General features: G+C 35.7%; 1 protein-coding gene across 1 annotated transcript in view; it reads right to left on the bottom strand.

The window, feature by feature from the left end:
• Positions 1 to 22725, bottom strand: part of ADGB (androglobin) — a 176251-nt gene that overhangs the window by 99836 nt on the left and 53690 nt on the right. The window contains exons 6-9 of the mRNA XM_029223879.1: positions 21393 to 21532; positions 18443 to 18529; positions 6763 to 7010; positions 2361 to 2495 (exon numbers count right to left, since the gene is read on the bottom strand). Coding sequence (XP_029079712.1) covers positions 2361 to 2495; positions 6763 to 7010; positions 18443 to 18529; positions 21393 to 21532 — 610 coding nt within the window. The remainder of the gene's footprint in view (positions 1 to 2360; positions 2496 to 6762; positions 7011 to 18442; positions 18530 to 21392; positions 21533 to 22725) is intronic.

The following is a 22725-nucleotide window of genomic DNA, read 5'->3' as shown; positions in this document are numbered from 1 at the left end:
TAGAACTACCATATGACCCAGCAATCCCACTACTGGGCATATACCCTGAGAAAACCATAATTCAAAAAGAGTCATGTACCAAAATGTTCATTGCAGCTCTATTTACAATAGCCAGGACCTGGAAGCAACCTAAGTGCCCATCATCGGATGAATGGATAAAGAAGATGTGGCACATATATACAATGGAATATTACTCAGCCATAAAAAGAAATAAAATTGAGTTATTTGTAATGAGGTGGATGGACCTAGAGTCTGTCATACAAAGTGAAGTAAGTCAGAAAGAGAAAAATACCGTATGCTAACACATATATATGGAATCTAAGGAAAAAAATAATAAAGGTCATGAAGAACCTAGGGGCAAGACAGGAATAAAGACACAGACCTGCTAGAGAATGGACTTTAGGACACGGGGAGGGGGAAGGGTAAGCTGGGACAAAGTGAGAGAGTGGCATGGACATATATACACTACCAAATGTAAAATAGATAGCTAGTGGGAAGCAGCCACATAGCACAGGGAGGTCGGCTCGGTGCTTTGTGACCACCTAGAGGGGTGGGATAGGGAGGGTGGGAGGGAGGGAGACGCAAGAGGGAAGAGATATGGGAACATATGTATATGTATACCTGATTCACTTTGTTATAAAGCAGAAACTAACACACCATTGTAAAGCAATTATACTCCAATAAAGATGTTAAAAAAAATTCACGCACTTACATTTCACTGCACTAGATAATATGTTTACTGAAGAATAATATCTTTAGAACTGCAATATATAAATTAGATGTTAAGCCTGGATCACTCTAAAATGGATTAAGATGTGAACTATGCCCAACTTGTAAAAATATGTTTTTACATTTAAAAAGTAAATTTTGTATATGTAGGGGAGCAAAATTTGTCACCTTAAAATGTGTCTCTCTGTCATGAGGATTATTTTGGGCTTTTTTTTTTTTTTTTTTTTTTTTTTAAGAACAGAGTACTCAGGAATTCTTCCTTTTTACCTCCCCCTTAACTGCCTAAAAGAATTCAGATAAAGGGCCTGGTCCAGGAAAAGCACTACCACCAGAGATACCTACAAAGAATATGGGCTAAGTGTGGTAGGGCAGGGCCTAGAGACAAGAGTTCTCTCTGTGTCCCACTGCCTCTGCATGGTAGAGCCAACATGTGTTTACCAAACATTTGCTTTTCAATCTCCAGGTGAATTGCCTTCCTCCCTTTTGAAGTCACAAACCCCCGACCCCCTTTTCTTTCTCTCAGATGGTAGATAAGCCTCAATTGCCTAACTTGTCCTTGGGTTTCATTTTTCTTATGAGGCCTCATACATACATAATTATTATTCTTTTTCTTCTGTTAATCTGTCTCATGTCAATTTAATTCTTACACCAGCTAGAAGAACCTGGAGAGAGTAGAGGGAAATTTTTTCCTTCTCTAACATATTTTTCATGCAGCAGAGATCTGAACCCAGGCAATTTTACTCCACAGCCCAAACTTTGAACCACATTCTGTATCTAGAGGTTGACTTAACTATGAGTTTGGTAGAAAAAGAGGCATTGTTACCATCATTTTCACAAAGAAAGAAACTCAAAGAAAGGTTTAGCCATTCTCACAAACATGAATAATTATCAGTAACTTTGGGACTGTTATGTCATCCAGTATCAACAAAGATTGCTTAAGGCATCACTATAAGAAAACAAGTTTTTGTATAAAATTAAAAATATAATGACTAGTGTTTGTATTTTCTCTACCAAACCACCAGACATGTTTCTGTAAAAATACAAAGCCAGAACTATGAAAATGCTCTCACGAGAAAACACAGTAATGTATTAAGAAAGAAGACAAAATGAAAAAAAAAACTAGATAAAGCATAGTGCCGGAGGTAAATGGACATGTTTTCATGTAAAGAAGGATGAACTGAGAATTATGATATACACTCTGGAAGCACCAAGATAGATGACCCAATGTTAGGACTATGAAGTTTAAAAAATATATTTTATATATCAACATATATATAAAATTTACACAGAGGAGGACATATATTAATACATATTAATATATAATTATATATTTTATAATAAAAATATATTATGTCTACTAACATATAATATATATTTTTATTAGTATTATATATCCTCCTTCATGTAAACACTTCTGTGACTGTTGTACCATAAGAACTTGGATAACATTGTCTCATATGTAGGATCTTGCTCTGTTATGCATAACCATCTGAGGGCCTAACAATTGTGGGCAACCTTGAAAAGCTTATTTAGACATGTCTAAACAGGAAATACATTTCTATGCTCCAGTGTTTTCCAGCATTTTAGGAAATAAGTACAATAATTATTATTCTAGGAGACTGAGAACTTACAATCTGACAGAGACTGTAGAGAATATTGTACGTCTGATGAGGGCCTTGAACCATGAAGAGACCATTTGAATTTTTCCTTTTCTTTTTCCTTCTCTCCATCTTTACTCCTCTTCTTTCCAAGGTCTTTTGCATCAGCTTTCTCCAACATATTAAAAAAAATGTAATAAATCTTTTAACCACAAAACCTCAATGTATGTCGCTTATTAAGTCATTGTGTTGAAAAGAAAGTTAAATAGTAGTATTTAACTTATTTAAGTGTAAAACAATAGCCATAAATTTCCCCAAGTACTACTCACCTCAAATTAGTAACATCAAAATAAAGCAAAAGGAAACTTTGAAAATTGACATGTATTGTGAAAGACATGCAGCATTATTTATTATTGACTACACATAATTTTATGTTAAATGTAGATGATCAGTTGAATATAATTTATTCATATAAAATCATGGTGTCAGGCTGATTTTCTCATTTAAAAAAGAAAAACCAGCAAAGAAAGTGCTTAAAGTTGAGTCCTAAATGTGGAGCCCTCTTAGATCTTCTTTACTTGGGGCTTGCATTTCAAGAAACACAGCTTTCTGCCTCCAGAATATCTTCTGGTGGAAACTGGCTACCAACCAACGTCCACAAACCAACATCTGATTGTCCACATGTTGTGTGTAGTAAAACCCAGTACCCAGAACCGTCCCCCATTTGAATTTCCATTCACATTTACATTTCTATGAAACATGTTCTCCTTCAACTTACCCCTAAGCTTTTTTATTTCCTAATAAATCCCTTGCAATTCTAAAACAGAAATTTCAAATTTCTGCCATTCATTCTTTCATCATTTGCTAAACTTGTAATCACCATTGATCAGGTTGTTTGTTTTCTTTAAAATTTGCATAAATGAAAACTATAACATTAACAACTTGTACTGCCCCTTAGCTTCTAAAGTAAATCTATCTCATAGCTTTTATAGTAGATTTAACATCTGTGTTAGATACAAAGGCAAAGATAACTATAAGTGTAGGATGAGATATTTTATTGGGAAACAAGTACAAAACACAGATTATCAGAATTTTATTTTGTGGCTTTTCTATAAATATTTGACTTAAAACTAATTATAGGTAATAATATATGACTTCATGTATGATTTTAAAATGGGGTTTTAAAAGCCTTTAAATGCCTATTCAGAATTCATAATTTAAAATATATAATATATATATATAATAAAAATTATAAATAGAAAAACACACTTTTCAAATAGAAATTTGGAAAGTATGCAAAAATGTTTACCAAAATGTGTTTTTGCCAATACCATGAGTAAATCTGTTGCTCCTCTGTCACCTCATTTCACCCATCTGGCCAACCCCTCTGAATAAAAGTAGCAGCTGAGTCCTACTGGACATGGCCTTCCTCTAGTTCTGCAAGCTTCTGCCACATCTATTTTAAATAACAACGAGAACCTTCATCTCCACCTCCACTTCACTCTTAGCTCATAGAGAATAGAAGCCTTTTGTCAGAAACCCTCAGCTTCTCCCTATCAAACCCGTTCATCCACTGACATGTGCATCTGTCCTCTCCCATGCCCTGTGCCCACCCGTTAAGATGGAGGAGACTTTGCTCCCTGGTTTGGTCCAATCCCTTCACCTGGGCTCTCTGGAAACTTACACTATGGCTGTCATCTCAACTGCATCTTCCCAATCACTTAAAAATACTTCTTCATCAGGTAAAAATTTAAATATCTTTCACGGGTCCCCTACATTCCCTGTCAGCTTCCACTTTGTCGCTCTCCTGTTCTTCACAGACAAACTCCTAACAGGGGTGTTTATAAATTATCTTACTTCCCACTTATTTCTTAACCTCTCCAACGTGTCTTCCACTCCCATCACTTACCAGTGCCCAGTGACCTCCATATCACAAAATCCAGCAGAGAAACTTGAATTCTCCTCATATTTCAACTCTCAACACTACTTGACACAATCTCCCTGATTCTTAAAGCACTCTTTTCCTTTGACTTCAGTAGCAACATGCTCTGCTGGTCTTCTTCCTGTTTCTCTGGTCATCCTTTAACCTCTTTTGCCAGCTCATTATTTGGTACCCAGTTCTCAGATATTTAGCTTCTTTAAGGCTGAGTCTTAAAGAAGCTAAAGACTTAAGCTTCTTAGTCTTCTCACTTTACGCCATCTCCTTGGGAATATCATTCATTGTTTAATTTGGCACGCATTTGTCAATGATTCCCAAAAGTATATCACCAGCCTGGAACTCCTGACATGAAAGTACACTTGATTCCTTAAAGGCACTTCAAATTCAGTATGTTCTGAGTCATTCTGTGATCTCTCCTCATAAAGCCGTTCCTCTTTTGGCATTACGCCTCTCAATAAAAGGTACTACCATCTATCCAGTTTTGGAAGTCAGAATTCTACACATCATCTTTGCCACATTCTGCCATTTTTTACGTTTTAAATATCTCTCAATCATTTACTTTATCTGCCTCTCCACTATGACTGCCGTATTACCCTATGCCAAGCTACTGTTGTCTCTGAACTGAGCTGATGCAAAGGTCTCCAAATTGTTTTTTCTATGTCCACTCATGTCACTGACTCTCCACCCCCATGCGCACACCAAGTTATTTTCTTCTCAGAGAACCAGAATATCCTTTTGAAAATGTGAAACAGATCATGACTCAACCCTAAACTCTTCATTAGCCATCAATTGCTCCTTGGTAAAGATCAATCATCTTAACATGACCTGGAGGATATGAAATGATCGCTCTCCTATCTTCTTCTCCAGGCTCTTCTTAAGCCACTTTATTCCACACATCCTCTCCTCCAGCTAAACATATCTTCTACCAGGTCTTCCAGATCATTGTCATTCCTGCTACTTCTTCATAATATTTATATCTGCTGTCTCCTCTACCTAGAATGCTCTTCCCTTCTCAGTCCTTAATCTTCCTCCAGATATCCCTATCATCTTTGCAAACACAGCTCAAAATTCCTTAGGGAATTCTTCCTTGATGCCCCAGACTAGGTCTTTCATATGAACTCCTAAAGTTTCCTGTATTTCCCTTCAAGACTCATGTATTAGTATGTATTTATGATTTTTAAAATTAATGTTAGTCCCACTCACTAGACCTTAGTTCTAGGAAGTGAGTTCCACACCTGATTTTGTTCATCAAGTTATCACTAATTCCTAGAACACTTACCGATATTCTCAGCAAGTAGTATATTGAATGGATTGTTAAATGGAGGGCTGGATAGACAGAAGTTAACTTGTGATACATGAGAAAGGGATTCCAGGTTCAAATTAATTTAGGATACACTGGGTAAAACAAATTTAATCTGGCTTTTTTTTTGCTTTCTTTTATAAACTAATACACATTAGATCATTTTAAATGGCACTGATGATAGGCGGATATCACACACAATTTTTTTGTATATTTTTGAGAAACATTTACAGTAATTATTTCTGGGCAGTATATGGTTAGAAATGCTGGTTGATAAGATCTAGATAAGGACAAAATATCAATATCTTATAAAACATAAACTTTTTTTTTTTTTTGCGGTACGCAGGCCTCTCACTGTTGTGGCCTCTCCCGGTGCGGAGCACAGGCTCCGAACGCGCAGGCTCAGCGGCCATGGCTCACGGGCCCAGCCGCTCCGCGGCACGTGGGATCCTCCCGGACCGGGGCACGAACCCGCGTCCCCTGCATCGGCAGGCGGACTCTCAACCACTGCGCCACCAGGGAAGCCCCAAACATAAACATTTGAAAGATCATTATAGATGCTATCACAGTACACAAAAAAGCTGAGTATCTTCTAGTATGTTTAACTCTACTATACAAGCATTATTGTTCATATGTATGGCTATATAAAATATTTTAGAAAACATAAAATAATGATTAAATATATTTCCCACTTAAGAAGAAATGCTCCTACACTCTGTAAAATAACTCGAAAAATTTTTTCCAGATTTTAACTTTCACCTTACAATAACCTGCAAATCATAATCTAATCTGTGTCCATTTCACACTTCCTGAAAAGGAAAACAGGACAACTTTTCTCCTTTGGTATTCTGGTCCATTCCACTCTACATATAACATATAAGAAAGATGTGTTTAAGGGAAATTGAAAACTTAATGTGTTTTTCTATATTAATAATATATTAATTGAGTATCATCAAAATATATAATTGCCTTTGATATTTAAGGAGAGCAAAATATAGTAGAATAATTAACATATGGTAAACACCATTGCAAGTTCTAATATCTTGGAAAGAAAGGACCTTAATTACATGACTGTTTCCACAACACTTAATAAATATAATGACAATAAATAATCATTAAATTAAGCAATGACTAAACTATAAAGTGTTTATATATAATACCCATATTGAATAACATCATGATATAGAATGTCTTACCCTTTAAAACTCTGTCACTTTTCTCAGGTAATTTTAGTGTTGTTGCTGAACCTTCAGGTTTGAATTCCTTGCCATCTTTCATTTCTTTGCCATCTTTCACTTCTTTCCCATCCTTCATGTCTTTTCCTTGTTCTTTTAATTTGGCATCTATGTCTGTTATTTTGCTTTCAGAGCTGGACTCATCTGACAGCTTAAACTCGGGCAATATTTCTCTCAAGAGCTCCCAAACTTTGTCCGTATATCCTGGGCTTAGGTAAAAAACAACGTTAATTTCCAAATTAAGCATTTTATTCCACATCAAGAAATTGCTGACAGAAAAAAATTAACTTGCTACTTCAAAAAACCAATTACAATAGTTACTTCACATGTTAGTTAAAAACACCATTATGTGCTTATTTATTCAACAAGCTTTGACTGAGTGCCTGCTCTGTGGCGGGCTTTGCTGATGCAAGGAGACCAAACACAGAGTTCAAATTAAAGATGGTCATGTAGGAAGATTCTGAACTCACCTCTACCTATGGACACAACAAATCTACAGCTACATACAGAACAATTTCCTCTGAAAATAATAAAAAAAAACTAGGTGAGGAATTCCTTCATATCTGGCAAATGAGAAAAAAAACCATAGTGAAGTGGCTAGGAGAGGCTGAGACACAGTCTTGCCATAAACCTCACACAGTGTGGGCACACACAGTTTGGAGGGAGCTCACATCCCTAAGCTTTTCCCTGAAGAGTGAAGAGTTTGAACCCCACATAATGGCACCCCAACTTTTAAGACCTGCAGATCAGAGACAAGCTCCCAAAACATCTAGTTTTGAAAGCCAGCAGGGCTTGCATCCATGAGGCCCACAAAGCTATAGCAAACTCAGAAAGAGTTCTTAAAGAGCTCTCATGGACTCACCCATCCCAGGACTCACCCATAGAAGAGCACCCAGTAGGAGACTTTAATATCCCACTTTCACCAATGAATAGATCATCCAGACAGAAAATCAATGAGAAAACACTGGCCTTGGGACTTCCCTGGCAGCCCAGTGGTTAATACTTGGTGCTTCCGCTGCAGGGGGAGTGAGTTTGATCCCTGGTCAGGGAACTAAGATCCCACATGTCACATGGCATGGCCAAAAAAAAAAAGTTAAAAAAAAAAAAAAGAAAACATTGGCCTTGAATGACACATTAAATAGGATGGACTGAGACACATATAGAACATTCCACCCAATAGCAACAGAATACACATTTTTCTCAAATGTACATGGAACATTCCCCAGGATAGATCATGTGTTAAGTCACAAAACAACTCAATGAGATCAAGAAAACTGAAATCATACCATGCATCTTTTCCAACCACAACTGTATGAAACTAGAAATTAATTACAAGAAGAAAACTGGGAAATTCACATCTATGTGTAGATTAAACTATATGCTACTGACCAACCAATGGGTCAAAGAAGAAATTTAAAAAATGCTTTGCGATAAATAAAAATGGAAGTACAACAGATACGACAACAAACAAATACAACAAAGCAAAGATAGTTCTAAGAAGTAGTTCTGTGAGAGTTCGTAGCAATACTTGTCTACATTAAGAAATACAATCTCAAATAACTAACTTTACACCTAAAAGAAATAGAAAAAAAAAGAACAAATGAAGCCTAAAGTTAGTAGAAGGAAGGTAATAACAAACATCAGAGTGGAAATAAATGAGAGAGACTAAAAAGACAATAGAAAAGATCAAAGAAATTAAGAACTGGTTTTTTGAAAAGATAAACAAAATTGACAAACCTTTAGACTCACCAACAAAAAAAGAGAGAATACTCAAAGAAAATCAGAAATGAAACAGACACATTGTAATTAATACCACAAAATACAAAGGATCATAAGAGACTACTATAAACAAATATACAAAACAAACTGGACAACCTAAAAGAAATGGATAAATTCCTAGAAACATGTGATGTACCAAGAAATAGAAAATCTGAATGGACTGATTACTAGTAATCAAAAACTTCCCAACAATGAAAAGTCCAGAATCAGAGAGCTTCACTGGTGAATTCTACCACACATTTAAAGAAGAATTAATACCAATACTTCTCAAATTCTTTCAAAAAAGAGAAGACAGGGAGAATGTCTAAACTCATTTAATGAGGCCGGCATTACCCTGATATCAAAATCAGACAAGGATATCACAAGAAAAGAGAACTACAGATCAAAATCCTTGATGAACATAGATGCAAAAAATTCACAACAGAATGTTAGCAAACAGAATTCAACAATACATTAAAAGGATCATACACCATGATCAAGTGAGATTTATTCCTGGGGTGCAAGAATGATTCAACATGCAGAAATCAATCAGTGTAATACATCACAGTAAAAAAAATGAAGGACAAAAATCATATGGTCATCTCAATAGATGCAGAAAACCATTTGACAAATTCAACATCCATTTATGATAAAAATGCTCAACAAAATGGGGTTAGAGGGAACACACCTCAATATAATAAAAGACATATATGACATGCCCACAGCTAACATCATACTTAATGGTGAAAAGCTGAAAGCTTTTCTCTAAGATCAGGAACAAGATAAGGATGCCCACTCTCACCACTTTTATTCAGCACAGTATTGGAAGTCTAGCCAGAGCAATAAGGCAAGAAAAGGTAATAAAAGGCTTTTAAATCAGAAAGGAAGAAGTAGAACAGTCATATTTACAGATGACATAATATTATATATAGAAAACCCTAAGAAACTCCACCCAAAAGCTGTTAGAATAAACAAATTCAGTATAGTTGTAGGATACAAAATCAATATACAAAAATCTTTTGCATTCTATACACTAATAATGAACTATCTAAAAGAGAAATTAGGAAAACAATCTCATATACAACTGCAGCAAAAAGACCTAGGAATAAACTTAACCAAGGAGGTGAAAGACCTGTACACTGAAAACTATGATATTAATGAGAGAAATTAAAGAAGACACAAATAAATGAAAGATATACATGGCTTATGGACTGGAAGAATTAATATTGTTAAAATGTCCATACTACCAAAAGCAATTTACATATTCAATGCAATCCCTATCAAAATTCCAATGATATTTTTCACAGAAGTAGAATAAACAATCCTAAAATTTGTATGGAATCACAAAAGATCCTGATTAGCCAAAGTAATCTTGAGAAAGAAGAATAAAGCTGGAGGCATCACACTTCCTGATTTCAAACTGTAATACAAAGCCATAGTAGTCAAAAGAGGATGATATTGGCATAAAAGCAGACACATAGATCAATGGAATAGAATAGAGAAGCCAGAAATAAACCCATGCATATATGGTCAATTAATTTATGACAAAGGAGCCAAGAATATAATGGGGAAAAGTACATTCTCTTCAATAAATGGTGCTGAGAAAACTGGACAGTCACACGCAAAAGAATAAAACTTGACCGTTGTTATACTATACACAAAAATTAACTCCAAATGGATTAAAGGCTTAAAAGTGAGACCTGAAACCATAAAACTCCTAGAAGAAAGCATAGATGTTAAGCTCGTTGACATCAGTCTTTGTGATAATTTTTTGGACTTGACACCAAAAGCAAAGACAACAAAAGTAAAAATAAACAGGTGGACTATATCAAACTAAAAAGCTTCTGCAAAAAAACAAAACAAACCTACAACAAAATGAAGAGACATCCTACTGAATGGAAGAAAATATTTGCAAATTATATATCTAATAAAGGGTTAATATCAAAATATAAAAAGAACTAATTTAACTCAATAAAATGACTATCCAATTAATAAATGGGCAGAGGATCTGAATAGACATATTTCCAAAGAACATATACAGATGGCCAACAGGTACAATGAAACGTGCTAAACATCACTAATGATCAGGTAAATGTAAATCAAAACCACAATGAGTTATCACCTCACACCTGTTGTAATGGCTATCATCAAAAAGACAAGAAATGACAAGTGTTGGCAAGGATGTGGAGAAAAGGGCACTTTCATTCACTGTTGGTGGGAATGTAAATTGGTGCAGCCAGTATGAAGTTTCTTCAAAAAATTAAAAATAAAACTATTGTATAATCCTGCAATTCCACTTCTGGGTATTTATCCATAGGAAAGGAAAACAGTAACTCAAAAAAACAGATGCACTCCCATGTTCACTGCAGTATTATTTACAATAGCTAAGACATAGAATCAACATATGTATCTACAGATGGATGAATGAATAAAGAAAGTGTGGTATTCATATACACAATGAAATATTGTTCAGACATAAAAAATGAAGGAAATCTTGCCATTTGCAACAATGTGGATGGACTTCAAGGACATTATGCTAAGTGAAATAAGTCAGAGAGAGAAAGACAAATATTGTATGATCTCACTTACATACAGAATCTAAAAACAAACAGCAAAACAAACAAAAATGAACTCACTGATATAGAGAACAGATTAGTGGTTGCCAGAGGCAAGGGGTAGGATTTGGGCAAAATGGTGAAGGTGTTCAAAAGGTACAAATTTCCAGTTATACAATAAAGGAGTCATGGGGTGGTAATGTACAGCATGGTGACTGTAGTTAACAATACTGTACTGTATATTTGAAAGTTGCTAAGAGAGTAGGTCTTAAAAGTTCTCATCACAAGAAAAAAAAATGATAGCCATGTGTGGTGCTGGGTGTTAACTAGATTTGTGTTTACCGTTTCTCAATATATACAAATATTGAATTATTATGTTGTACATCTGAAACTAATATATTGTTATATGTCAATTACATCTCAATAAAAATAAATAAACAAGCAAAGAAACCAAAATAAACAAAGAGACCAAACATATGGCCCTAGTCTCAAGGTTCACTCAGTCTGGGAGGGGAGAGAGGCATGTCACACACATGACACGGAAAGAATATGTATTTGAGCATCTGTTAAGTGCCAGGCACTTTCCTATATATTATCATCTAGATAAATGGTCTCTATGTTACTTCTCTGTGGAATTTAACAATATTTTTACTTTCTCTAAACTCTTTCCTGAGGCTTCTACAACATCATTCTTTTCCAGTTTCTATTATTATAGAAATCACTTGCAGACTCCTTTGAACACTCCCTTTCCTCTGCTCACTGCTGACCAATTAGGGCTGCTTCCCCAGAGTTCTCCTCAATATGCTCTTGATAGTCTATAGCCTTTCCTCAGTGAGTTAATAAGCACAACCATATTTTAGGTTCACCTGTACTTTTATGTAACCCTCAAATCATTAGCTCCAGCTCAAACCTCTCTCCAGAAGAGAAGAGGTTGTGTACAACCACCTAATAGACATCTATCCAAAAACAAACAACTCGGACTTCTCTGGTGGTGCAGTGGGTAAGAATCCACCTGCCAATGCAGGGGACACGGGTTCAAGCCCTGGTGCAGGAAGACCCACATGTCACGGAGCAACTAAGCCCATGCACCACAACTCCTGAGCCTGTGCTCCAGAGCCTGCGAGCCACAACTACTGAGCCCCCGTGCCACAACTACTGAAGCCCATGTGCCTAGAGCCTGTGCTCCACAACAAGAGAAGCCACTGCAATGAGAGGCCCGCGCAGCGCAACGAAGACCCAACGCAGCCAAAAATAAATAAATAAAATAAATTTATAGAAAAGCAATCAAAAACAAACAATCAGTCAATTAAAACATCCTGCCACCATCTTCTAGTTTTCAGTCAAGTTAGAAAACTGAGAATGACCAAGTCTCTCTCCATGAAACTCTCATCAAATAAAAAGTATGTCCCTTAGATCCTACCTCCTCCTACTGCAATTGACAACACTTTCTCCATTCTTTTATTTTTTAAAAATATCTTTATTGGAGTATAATTGCTTTACAATGTTGTGTTAGTTTCTGCTGTATAACAAAGTGAATCAGCTATACATATGCATATATCCCCATATCCCCTCCCTCTTAAGCCTCCTTCCCATCCTCCCTAACCCACCCCTCTAGGTGGTCACAAAGCACAGGGTTTATCTCCCTGTGCTATGGGGCAGCTTCCCACTGGCTATCTATTTTACATTTGGTAGTGTATATATGTCGATGCTACTCTCACTTCTCCCTAGCTTCCCCTTCCCCTCCACGTCCTCAAGTCCGTTCTCTAGATCTGCATCATTAGTCCTGCCCTGCCACTAGGTTCATCAGTACCGTTTTTTTTTAGATTCCATATATATGTGTTGGCATACAGTATTTGTTATTCTCTTTCTGACTTACTTCACTCTGTATGACAGACTGCAGGTCCATCCACTTTATTACAAATAACTCAATTTCATTCCTTTTTATGGCTGAGTAATATTCCATTGTATATATGTGCTACATCTTTATCCATTCATCTGTTGATGGACATTTAGGTTGCTTCCAATCCTGACTATTGTAAATAGTGCTGCAATGAATATTGTGGTACACGTATCTTTTTGAATTATGGTTTTCTCAGGGTATATGCCCAGTAGTGGGATTGCTGGGTCATATGATAGTTCTATTTTTAGTTTTTTAAGGAACCTCCATACTGTTTTCCATAGTGGCTGTATCAATTTACATTCCCACCAACAGTGCCAGAGGGTTCCCTTTTCTCCACACCCTCTCCAGCATTAACTGTTTGTAGATTTTTTGATGATGGTCATTCTGCCTGGTGTGAGGTGATACCTCATTGTGGTTTTGATTTGCATTTCTCTAATGTTTAGTGATATTGAGCATCTTTTCATTGTGTTTGTTGGCAATCTGTATGTCTACTTTGGAGAAATGTCCATTTAGGTCTTCCACACATTTTTGGATTTGTTTGTTTTTTTGATATTAAGCTGCATGAACTGCTTGTATATTTTGGAGAAAAGACCCCGAATAGCCAAAGCAATCTTGAGAAAGATTGCAGCTGGAGGAATCAGGCTCCCTGACATCAGACTATACTACAAAGCTACAGTAATCAAGACAGTGTTGTACTGGCACAACAACAGAAATACAGATCAGTGGAACAGTATAGAAAGCCCAGAGATAAACCCACGCACATATGGTCACCTTATCTTTGACAAAGGAGGCAAGAATATACAGTGGAGAAAAGACAGCCTCTTCAATAAGTGGTGCTGGGGAAACTGGACAGCTACATGTAAAAGAATGAAATTAGAACCCTTCCTAACACCATATACAAAAATAAACTCAAAATGGATTAAAGACCTAAATATAAGGACAGACACTGTAAAACTCTTAGAGGAAAACGTAGGCAGAACACTCTATGACATAATTCACAGCAAGATCCTTTTTGACCCACCTCCTCGAGTAATGGAAATAAAAACAAAAATAAGCAAATGGGACCTAATGAAACTTAAAAGATTTGCACAGCAAAGGAAACCATAAACAAGACAAAAAGATAACCCTCAGAATGGGAGAAAATATTTGCAAATGAAGCAACTGACAAAGGATTAATCTCCTTTCTCCATTCCTATCACCACTTTCTCTGTAGAAGCCCTTGGCAAAGACTTCTGCAATACTGCACAAGCCAGTTCCCCTGCTCCAGTCCTGAGCCATCCTCCAAAATCACAAGTCTGATAAGATCATCCTCCTGTCTAAAATCCCTCAGTGACATTCTGTTGTGAAGATTTCTTAACTTTCTCTGTTTGGTTCCTGCATACCTCTCCACCCCATACCCATCCATCCTCCAGAACCCAGCACATAATCTAGTCCTGCAGAACGATGTGCCTTTCTGGGACTACACCCTGCTCCCTTGTAGTTTCAGGCTATTCTTTCTTCTCTGAGTTGGCTTTCCTACCTCAATAAGCTGCACTAATTTCAACTAATCCTTTGAGGTCAGTTTAAGCATTACTTTCTAGGGAAATTAAGCTATATATTCCTGTCCTGGATTCCCAAAGAATCTTTTACAAACTTCTAGTTTAGCCTTTTAAAATATTTTTGAAATTACTCTATCAACAAACATTTATTGAGAACATACAGTGTAATGGCCATTCAGTGTCATTTCTCTAAGCACAGAAGTCTCAACATTGAGAAAGACAAAAAGGGTCCCTATTCTCATGCATCTTACCATCCCAGTGGATGGATACAACTGAGAGAGAGAGAGAGAGAGAGAGAGAGAGAGAGAAGATAACAGGCAGCTATAACTTTCAAGATGAAAACAAAATAATAAACAATGGGATATGGAGTCATTCGGGAAAGAAATAATTTAGATGGGATAGTTGAGAAGGCCTATCTGAGGAGCTGATAGTTAAGCTTGGTGATATCTAAATGTTATGACATATCCAACCTAGTAAATATCTGACGGACGATCATTCCAGGCATAAATAAAGAACAGTTCATGTAAAGACCCTAAGGGACAATGAGTTTAGCACATTTGAGAAACAGAATGAAGATGTGGGTGGCCAGCTAGTGGTTGCCAAGACAGTTTTCATTTTTGCATTTAATCCCATAACAGCTCTGCAACATAGGTAGTACAATCCTAATTGAAGTTTAAGAGGTTATAAATGTTACGCAGTCACAAATGATAGACTACCAAATGATAGAATCAGGATTAAAACAGATCTTTCTGAATCCAAAACCCCTGTGTTTTTTCCCACCTACAATGTAAAAAATGTTATGCTGTGGAAAAGAAATATTCATACACCAAAGGATGAGACTATACAACATCTTGGACAGTTAGACTTAAATATGGGGTGGTGGAGTGCTCTATTCACAAATGAATTACACCAAGATCAGAGAAATTTGTGGAGAAAAGCATCATCTCTTCATTTGAAATTGTCAGACTTCTAATAGCCACTCTGTATTTCTAGTATAATACGGAGAGTTAGCAGGTGTTTTTTTTTTTCCAAATGATAAAACAGTGCTAACTGTAGGAAAACATAAGAGGCAGGTCAACAGTTGCAAATAGAGCAATGTCTCCCTTTGGTACTTCTATGGGAGAGGGAAGGGAAAGGCTGTCTGTTGAAGATGTCACAAAACACTTTTCACCCTAATTGATTTTCATATGGAAAAAGTCAGTAGTGAACACAAGTATGAAACTTGAGTACTCTAATTCTCCTGGACCTCTGTAAAACCATGACCATGACTGGTGAAGCCCCTCAGGGGCTGTCTCTGCACAACCGAATCCTTTGTAGGAAGAGAGACATCCCACTTCTGAACATGCCATGGCTTTGATCATGTTGTTCTCCTGCTTTCCCTGTCCCTTTCCTTCCGTCCCCTCAAATCAAACCCAGTCAATGGTAAAGGCTCAGATCAAGTCAGAACTTCCTCCATGAAGCCATACCTGACCTCCACCTGCATCCTTGGCAGACGGTGATTTCAAATTAAACATTTCTTGACAATCACTATTATACTGTTCCATGACATTCTTTTCATTTAAAATTATACACTTATATACACATGAGTTAACGCTGTGATTTTATAGTGTAATTGTAATTTTAAATTACATGCATAGTGTAGCAGAATGTTCGTAACAAAAAATCCTACGAATCATGACATAAATCAAAGAGAGTATATATCTTTTACTTTCTGGGTACATTTAGAAGTAAAATGATAAACTTGAACATCTGAGTCAGTCTCATTTTTTTAGACTTTTCTCTGTTTCCAAAGGTTGATTATTAACTACCATACATATATCTATATAATATTAAATAATATAGTGATACTCATTAGAGGGAAAGAAACTTGCACTAATTATGTCTCTACCATACATCAGTTACTTTTTCTGACACTCTTACCTACTCAATCCTGAGAACAACCCTATAAGACAGGTCGTTTTTACCTGCATTTTACATATGAAAAAACTAGGGCCCCAAAATGTTATATTACTTGCAAAATTCACACAGCTTGAAATTGGAATTATAAGAATGTAAGTTTAGCTATATAGTTCTGACACCAAAGCTCAAGCTTTTTCCCCTTATATCATTTTCATAGACATTTTATAAGCAACCATAAATTGATGCAAATTGAGCATCTAAAATCCTTCAAAATTTTCATTTAATTTAATTATTATACTGGTCTTGGGACTTCTCTGGTGGTCCAGTGGTTAAGACTTCACCTTCCAATGCAGGGGGTGCGGGATTGGGGAGCTAAGATCCCACATGCCTCATGGCCAGAAAACGAAAACAGAAGCAATATTGTAACAAATTCACTAAAGACTTTAAAAATGGTCTATACCAAAAAAAAAAAAAAATTCTTTAAAACAAAAGAAATAAACTGGTCTTATAATCATGAAAGTATATGAATAGTGTTTTCAGTTTTCATGTATGATTTCATTGTATGATTCTAGCAAGAGACAATTCCCAATTTTTAATTTACTACTTTTCTAGTCACAAATCATTTTGATCTCCTGTTTCTTTACCACCCTCTGATAGACTTCTGATGTTTTCATGTCTCTGGTATATTTATTGCAGGGAAAATTAAGGCAAAATTTTAAGCATTCCATCAACACTGAAGATAAAAATTTAGAAAAGTCCATACTTATAAACCCCATTCTCTCTTTATTTCTCTCCACTAACATTGACCATATCATGTCAATAAATATCCTCTTCTCTTAGATATCAGAAAAGGATTTTCCATGAGACGATCTAAAAGGGTGCTATCTGGACCTTTCCCAAAGGTAAAAAGCAAAATCAGCTCTCTTTCGGGAAAGTGGTCCTTAGAGGAGTTTGTCTACCCTCCCATTTTTTTCCCTGCAAATATATTTTCTTTGAACCAAACAATGGCTAGTTTATCCTGCTGAAAGGACGCTTTAGGTGGTAGAATCCAAGTTACTAGGACTTGTCTTCAGTCTCCTTTAACCTGGACACTGGGAATGGTAGCTTTCTAACACCAAAGATCAGAGATGATCCAAATTGATAATTGTACTGTGGATATGATCTTTTTATAAAACTCAGCATCTGGATTGATGGCATGTTCAGATCTATTGATATAATTATTTTCTATGTACTTAACCTGATTAATTTCCAGTATCAATGGTAATATAATCAAATTATGTGGCTATAACATTTATTCATGAAACAAAAAATATTTGTGAAATTTTAAGTAAGTATTAAATTAAATCCTCTCTCTTTGAACATAGACAAACAATATCTATATATCTAGAATCATATGAGAGAAAGACTGTGGGCTTTGGACCCAGAAAGATTTACATTCAAATATTACCTCCAGGTACAATGTACACAGCTTTAGGGAATTCAACCGCTCTGAGCTTCAGTTTTCTCATTTCTAATGACATATAACACCTAGCTGATAGGGTCATATGGATAATTAAATAAGATAATCTTTTCAGGACTGTGGGTGTTAATTAGAATAATATATTAAAGTGCTTAAGGCCTAATATGCATTTTAATATTATTCATTCCCTAGTGTGGGTAGCTAATTAAAAGTCGCTTGTACTTTTCTGTATTGAATAAGTGTATAAGTAGAAAGGGACACCTGTAAATATTTTATCATAATAAATAATTAACATTGTTTTAATATTTGTAATTCAGATATTTAAGGATTAAATTTACTATATATAAGGAAACAGAATTTATCCTGGTATTCTCAAGCAATTTTTTATAATACTATAACATGTTATTCTCCAAACATTTTGTAAAATGTGACAATTTTTAAAATTTTCTTAAAGACTAAGAATATTTTAGTTAAAGAAACCTTACTGGGGAAGAGATAAAAAAATATATGAGTACTTAATGGTCAAACGTACTGGAGAGAAATGACTTCTGGTAACCATCCTGTGAGTGCGTGAATCACTGTGAACTCTCCCAGTTCTCTCCTCTCCGCCACATGGATGCTAAAAAAGCAAATATACAATAGTATGGTCAATAACATTTGAAAACAGAGAGAGGTCTATAAAAAACAGGAATCTCTAATAAGCAGTGATATAATAATAAATGTAGGGGTCCTACTGGTTATACATTGGAGCACAAGAATATACTTTTCCAACAGTCAGATGACTTGTTTTGATAAGGCACTTAAATAGATCCAAAGATAAAATTTCATATCTATTACAAAACATGCTTACAAGCTTTATTTTATAAATGTATTTATTTTATTTTATTTATGTCTGCATTGGGTCTTCGTTGCTGCCTGCGGGCTTTCTCTAGTTGCGGCGAGTGGGGGCTACTCTTCGTTGCGGTGCTTGGGCTTCTCAATGCAGTGGCTTCTTTTGTTGCGGAGCTCGGGCTCTAGGTGCGTGGGCTTCAGTAGTTGTGGCTCGCTGGTTCTGGAGTGCAGGCTCAGTAGCTGTGGCACGGCTTAATTGCTCTGCGGCATGTGGGATCTTCCCGGACCAGGGCTCGAACCCATGTTTCCTGCATTGGCAGGCGGATTCTTAACCTCTGCGCCTCCAGGGAAGCCCACAAGCTTTATTTTAAAATGTCATATATATAAAGCATTAACATCATAAACATATCCATACATATTATATATCGGGAAATATATATAGATGATATATAATCTATTCTATATATTCAATATATTATCATGGTCTTTTAAAAATAGGGCAGTGTCCTTCATCTTTCTAGTTTCGGTAATTATTCTAAGATTCCTATGAGGCTGTGTATTAAGTCAGTCTCACACATGGCAGGACAAGATGGGCATCAGACATCTTTAATCAAATCCTTAGATAATTTCAGAGAACCAGAAACATCCATTCTATCCTGTACAAAAGAGTGGATCTGCCACCATAGCATAAAGTCAAATGAGGCCGTGACTGATCAAATATTGCTCTTCTCATTTTAATCCTTTTGTTAAAATTTTTTTTTCTGAAGTGATTAGTCTATTTTCATTAACACACACAAATGCCATATCTATGTTTTGCTCAGGAATCAGAGCTTCAGTCCATCTTATGCCAACGGTGATGACTGATGGTATTGACCGGCATACATGTCTTTTTCTTCAGAAAGAAATCTTACTATCTTAGTCACATGCTCCATCATTTAAAAATTTACACTGGCTTCTTGTTTACAGATTATAAATTGTGATATGTCTACATATCTCAAAGATAACTAATATCTAGTGGGATAATTCACAGTCTAAACTCCTCTTTGAATAATCATATTAATATTCAGGATGTGACGGTGCAAACCCCATAAAAGTAACTCTTTTTCCTTTGCATATTTCCTAGTGGTATTTAAATGACTACTAAATATTAATTTTTTAAGGTAGAAAGCTAAAACTCCCATAAAATATTTACTATCTACTATAAAATCTGAGAAAAACTTTTGGACGAATATAAATTGGACCATGTAGTGATTTCCACTGGTAAGCCTAAGAAATGTCTTACATTAAGTCTGGTCCTTTATTTTCAAGTTGGATTTGTTTATTTTTCAAAAATAACAATAATTCTATTACTCAAGTTGCTACAAAATTCTACTGAACTGTAGCTTTAAGAAAGATAAAATGCTACTCCAATTATCCAGGTCACACATTTACTGCTTCACTGGCCTTGCAGCTAATTCTCAGAACTTCAAGTTAGGTCTGAGAATTAGGAACATTATTTTCTTTCAAAAATAAACAAACATAGTTGTCACTATTTTGAACACTTAGTAGTATTCAGCTACCTAAAATGATCTGAGCTGAGCTTTTAAAAATGATTGAAATTAAGTGTTGCAAGCTGGGTAAAACAAATTTCCAATAGAAAATTGAGGGTTGGTAAGAGAAAAGAGAGATGAAAAGGATGGCAGTAGGAGGGGTTGTTTTCGTTGTGTGGCTTTGGGAGAGAAAAAGGAAGCTGAGCTAAATGAAAATCCACAAAAAATCAGACCAGGCTACTGACTGACAGTGCTATGTGTAATAATAGAAGGGGAGGGGGCTGAGCTTTGAGCAAATGGCTGGAGTGGCCTCTTAAAGGAGCGGCGGTGACACACTGCAGGAGGGGGAAGGGTGTCAAATTCAAGCTGGTGCACTGTGTGTGAGAATTCTCCCACTGATCAGAGACACACAGCTGCCATGCATTTGCAAGTCAGGCATCAAAGATTTTTTGCATCATTCAGGCCAGAATGGAAGGACCACAGGTCTCTACAAGTGGAAGCTAAGAGAATAAACATAGCAGACATGTCCCATACATGTCTGCAGTTTACAAGTCATGCAGGTAAATAAGACACAAGCAGATTTCACAAGAATATTGAAGGAAACATGAGTAGTTTTCATCCTGAATGTATAAAAAGGAACAATGTTACCAAGAGTATGAGGAGCACACGGACATCCTTCAGAAGAGTTCAGGGCTTCAAGATTAGTAAATGATTGCTGCATGTACAGAGCCTAAAACTTTAACTGGATTCCAGTGTACATTATTCAGTATTTACATGAACCAATAGTTTCCCCTACAAAACAACTTCTTTCTCTCATTAAGCTGAAGATTAATTTTCCATGACTGACTTTCCATTCGTTATAAGGAAACACTGGATGTAGAATAAGTTTTTAGTATTTTTCTTGGAGGAATTTTGTCTTATTGTGGACTAATGCAATATTTCAAATCAGTGGCTTTGGCATATTTATTTTTATATTAGGAAGTTTACATTGTTTGGAGAAAAGGCTTCTTAAAATTGAGTTTTTGAAAAATAAAACTATGCAATACGGAAGTATAGTTGTCGTTGCTGTTGTTCGCCTGTTTGTTTTTATACAAGTGAGCGATAATTTTTTATTCTACTTACTCCACATTTGCCAGCTTAATGATAGCTTTAGACAGAAGCATTGGCCAAAGTTCAAATTCATAGGTTGTAGCTGGAAGCAATAGATTGTTTTCTTCATCAAAAGGCAGAGAGTCATCAATAGTTATCTTTCTCCAGCAACCCTAAAGATGAGAAGAAAGGAATATATTATCAGTGATTAACACTATTTTTTCTCATACATTATTGTACACTGCTGACATTATTATTTACTGTTTTATAATTTTATTTTAGCATTTTACATCTAATGACTGACATACTGGTATTCAATACTACTCTGTCTGAGCGTTTTACCTTATTATTTTGTTTAATGTAATTATAGCATGCCTATATCTCTATCAATAGTATGATTATTTATGAGGTCTTTTAGCACATTCTAGGGTGCCCCATCCTACATAATGCAGTAAATTGAAGCGTTTCAAATAGCAAGACCAAAATACCACACAATCATGGAAAGTTTGGACATGATTAAATAACTTAATACAGTCATAATGCAAATTCTGCAAATGTAACTTAGTAATTATTTTTTATCCTTATATCCTCAGTGATCTTATATTTCCAATTACCATATTACTCCTACTCCTGTTTAAAGATCTATTTTTTAACATAAAGCTAATTAATAATTTATTTAATAAAATCATTATATACTTACCTGTATACATATTATTTCATTATTAAAAGCTTGAGGTAAACGATAAAATTAATGATTGTGAACTCAAATATTTTTTTAAACTTTGGTTTTACATGTGAAATTTTAGTTTGAATTCATTTCTTCCCCCAAGAAATATTTCAGCAGTGACGCAAGCATTGTGAACCCAAAGATCTATAACACATGGCTTATATCTATACCATTGAATTGCTTACAGACTAGTGAGGGAAGGCATATAGGCAAATATAAAATGTAATATGTTTAAAATGCTCTAGGACCAGAAAGGAAAGTGTGGCTAGTTTTGCTTGGGGGATGTCCTCACAAGAAGGTGACATTTGAACTCAAGATTCAAGGAACAGTATAATTTTCCCAGGTAGATAGGAACAATAGGGTGAAAAATGCTTTCTTTTTATGACACCTGTAACTGAACTCATACTGCCTTATTTAGTGGTTATATGACTTTTCCTTTATTTCCTTATGGATGATGTAGGGCAAGACAGGTTTAAAGTCACAGGTGTTTAGCTACTCTCTCTTCTAATTTTAAGTGAAACGACCCAAAAGAATACACAGTGAAATAAGCCAGATACAAAAAGACAAATATTGTATGATTCCTCTTACATGAAGTACCAGGAAATATCTAATTTATAGAGACAAAAAGTATAACAGAGG

The sequence above is a fragment of the Monodon monoceros genome, unplaced genomic scaffold (genome assembly GCF_005190385.1).
Source record: "Monodon monoceros isolate NGI ecotype Baffin Bay Population unplaced genomic scaffold, NGI_Narwhal_1 Super_Scaffold_15, whole genome shotgun sequence".
Taxonomy (NCBI): domain Eukaryota; kingdom Metazoa; phylum Chordata; class Mammalia; order Artiodactyla; family Monodontidae; genus Monodon; species Monodon monoceros.
The sequence above is the reverse complement of the archived record's forward strand: the minus strand, read 5'-3'. Positions and strand labels throughout refer to the sequence as shown.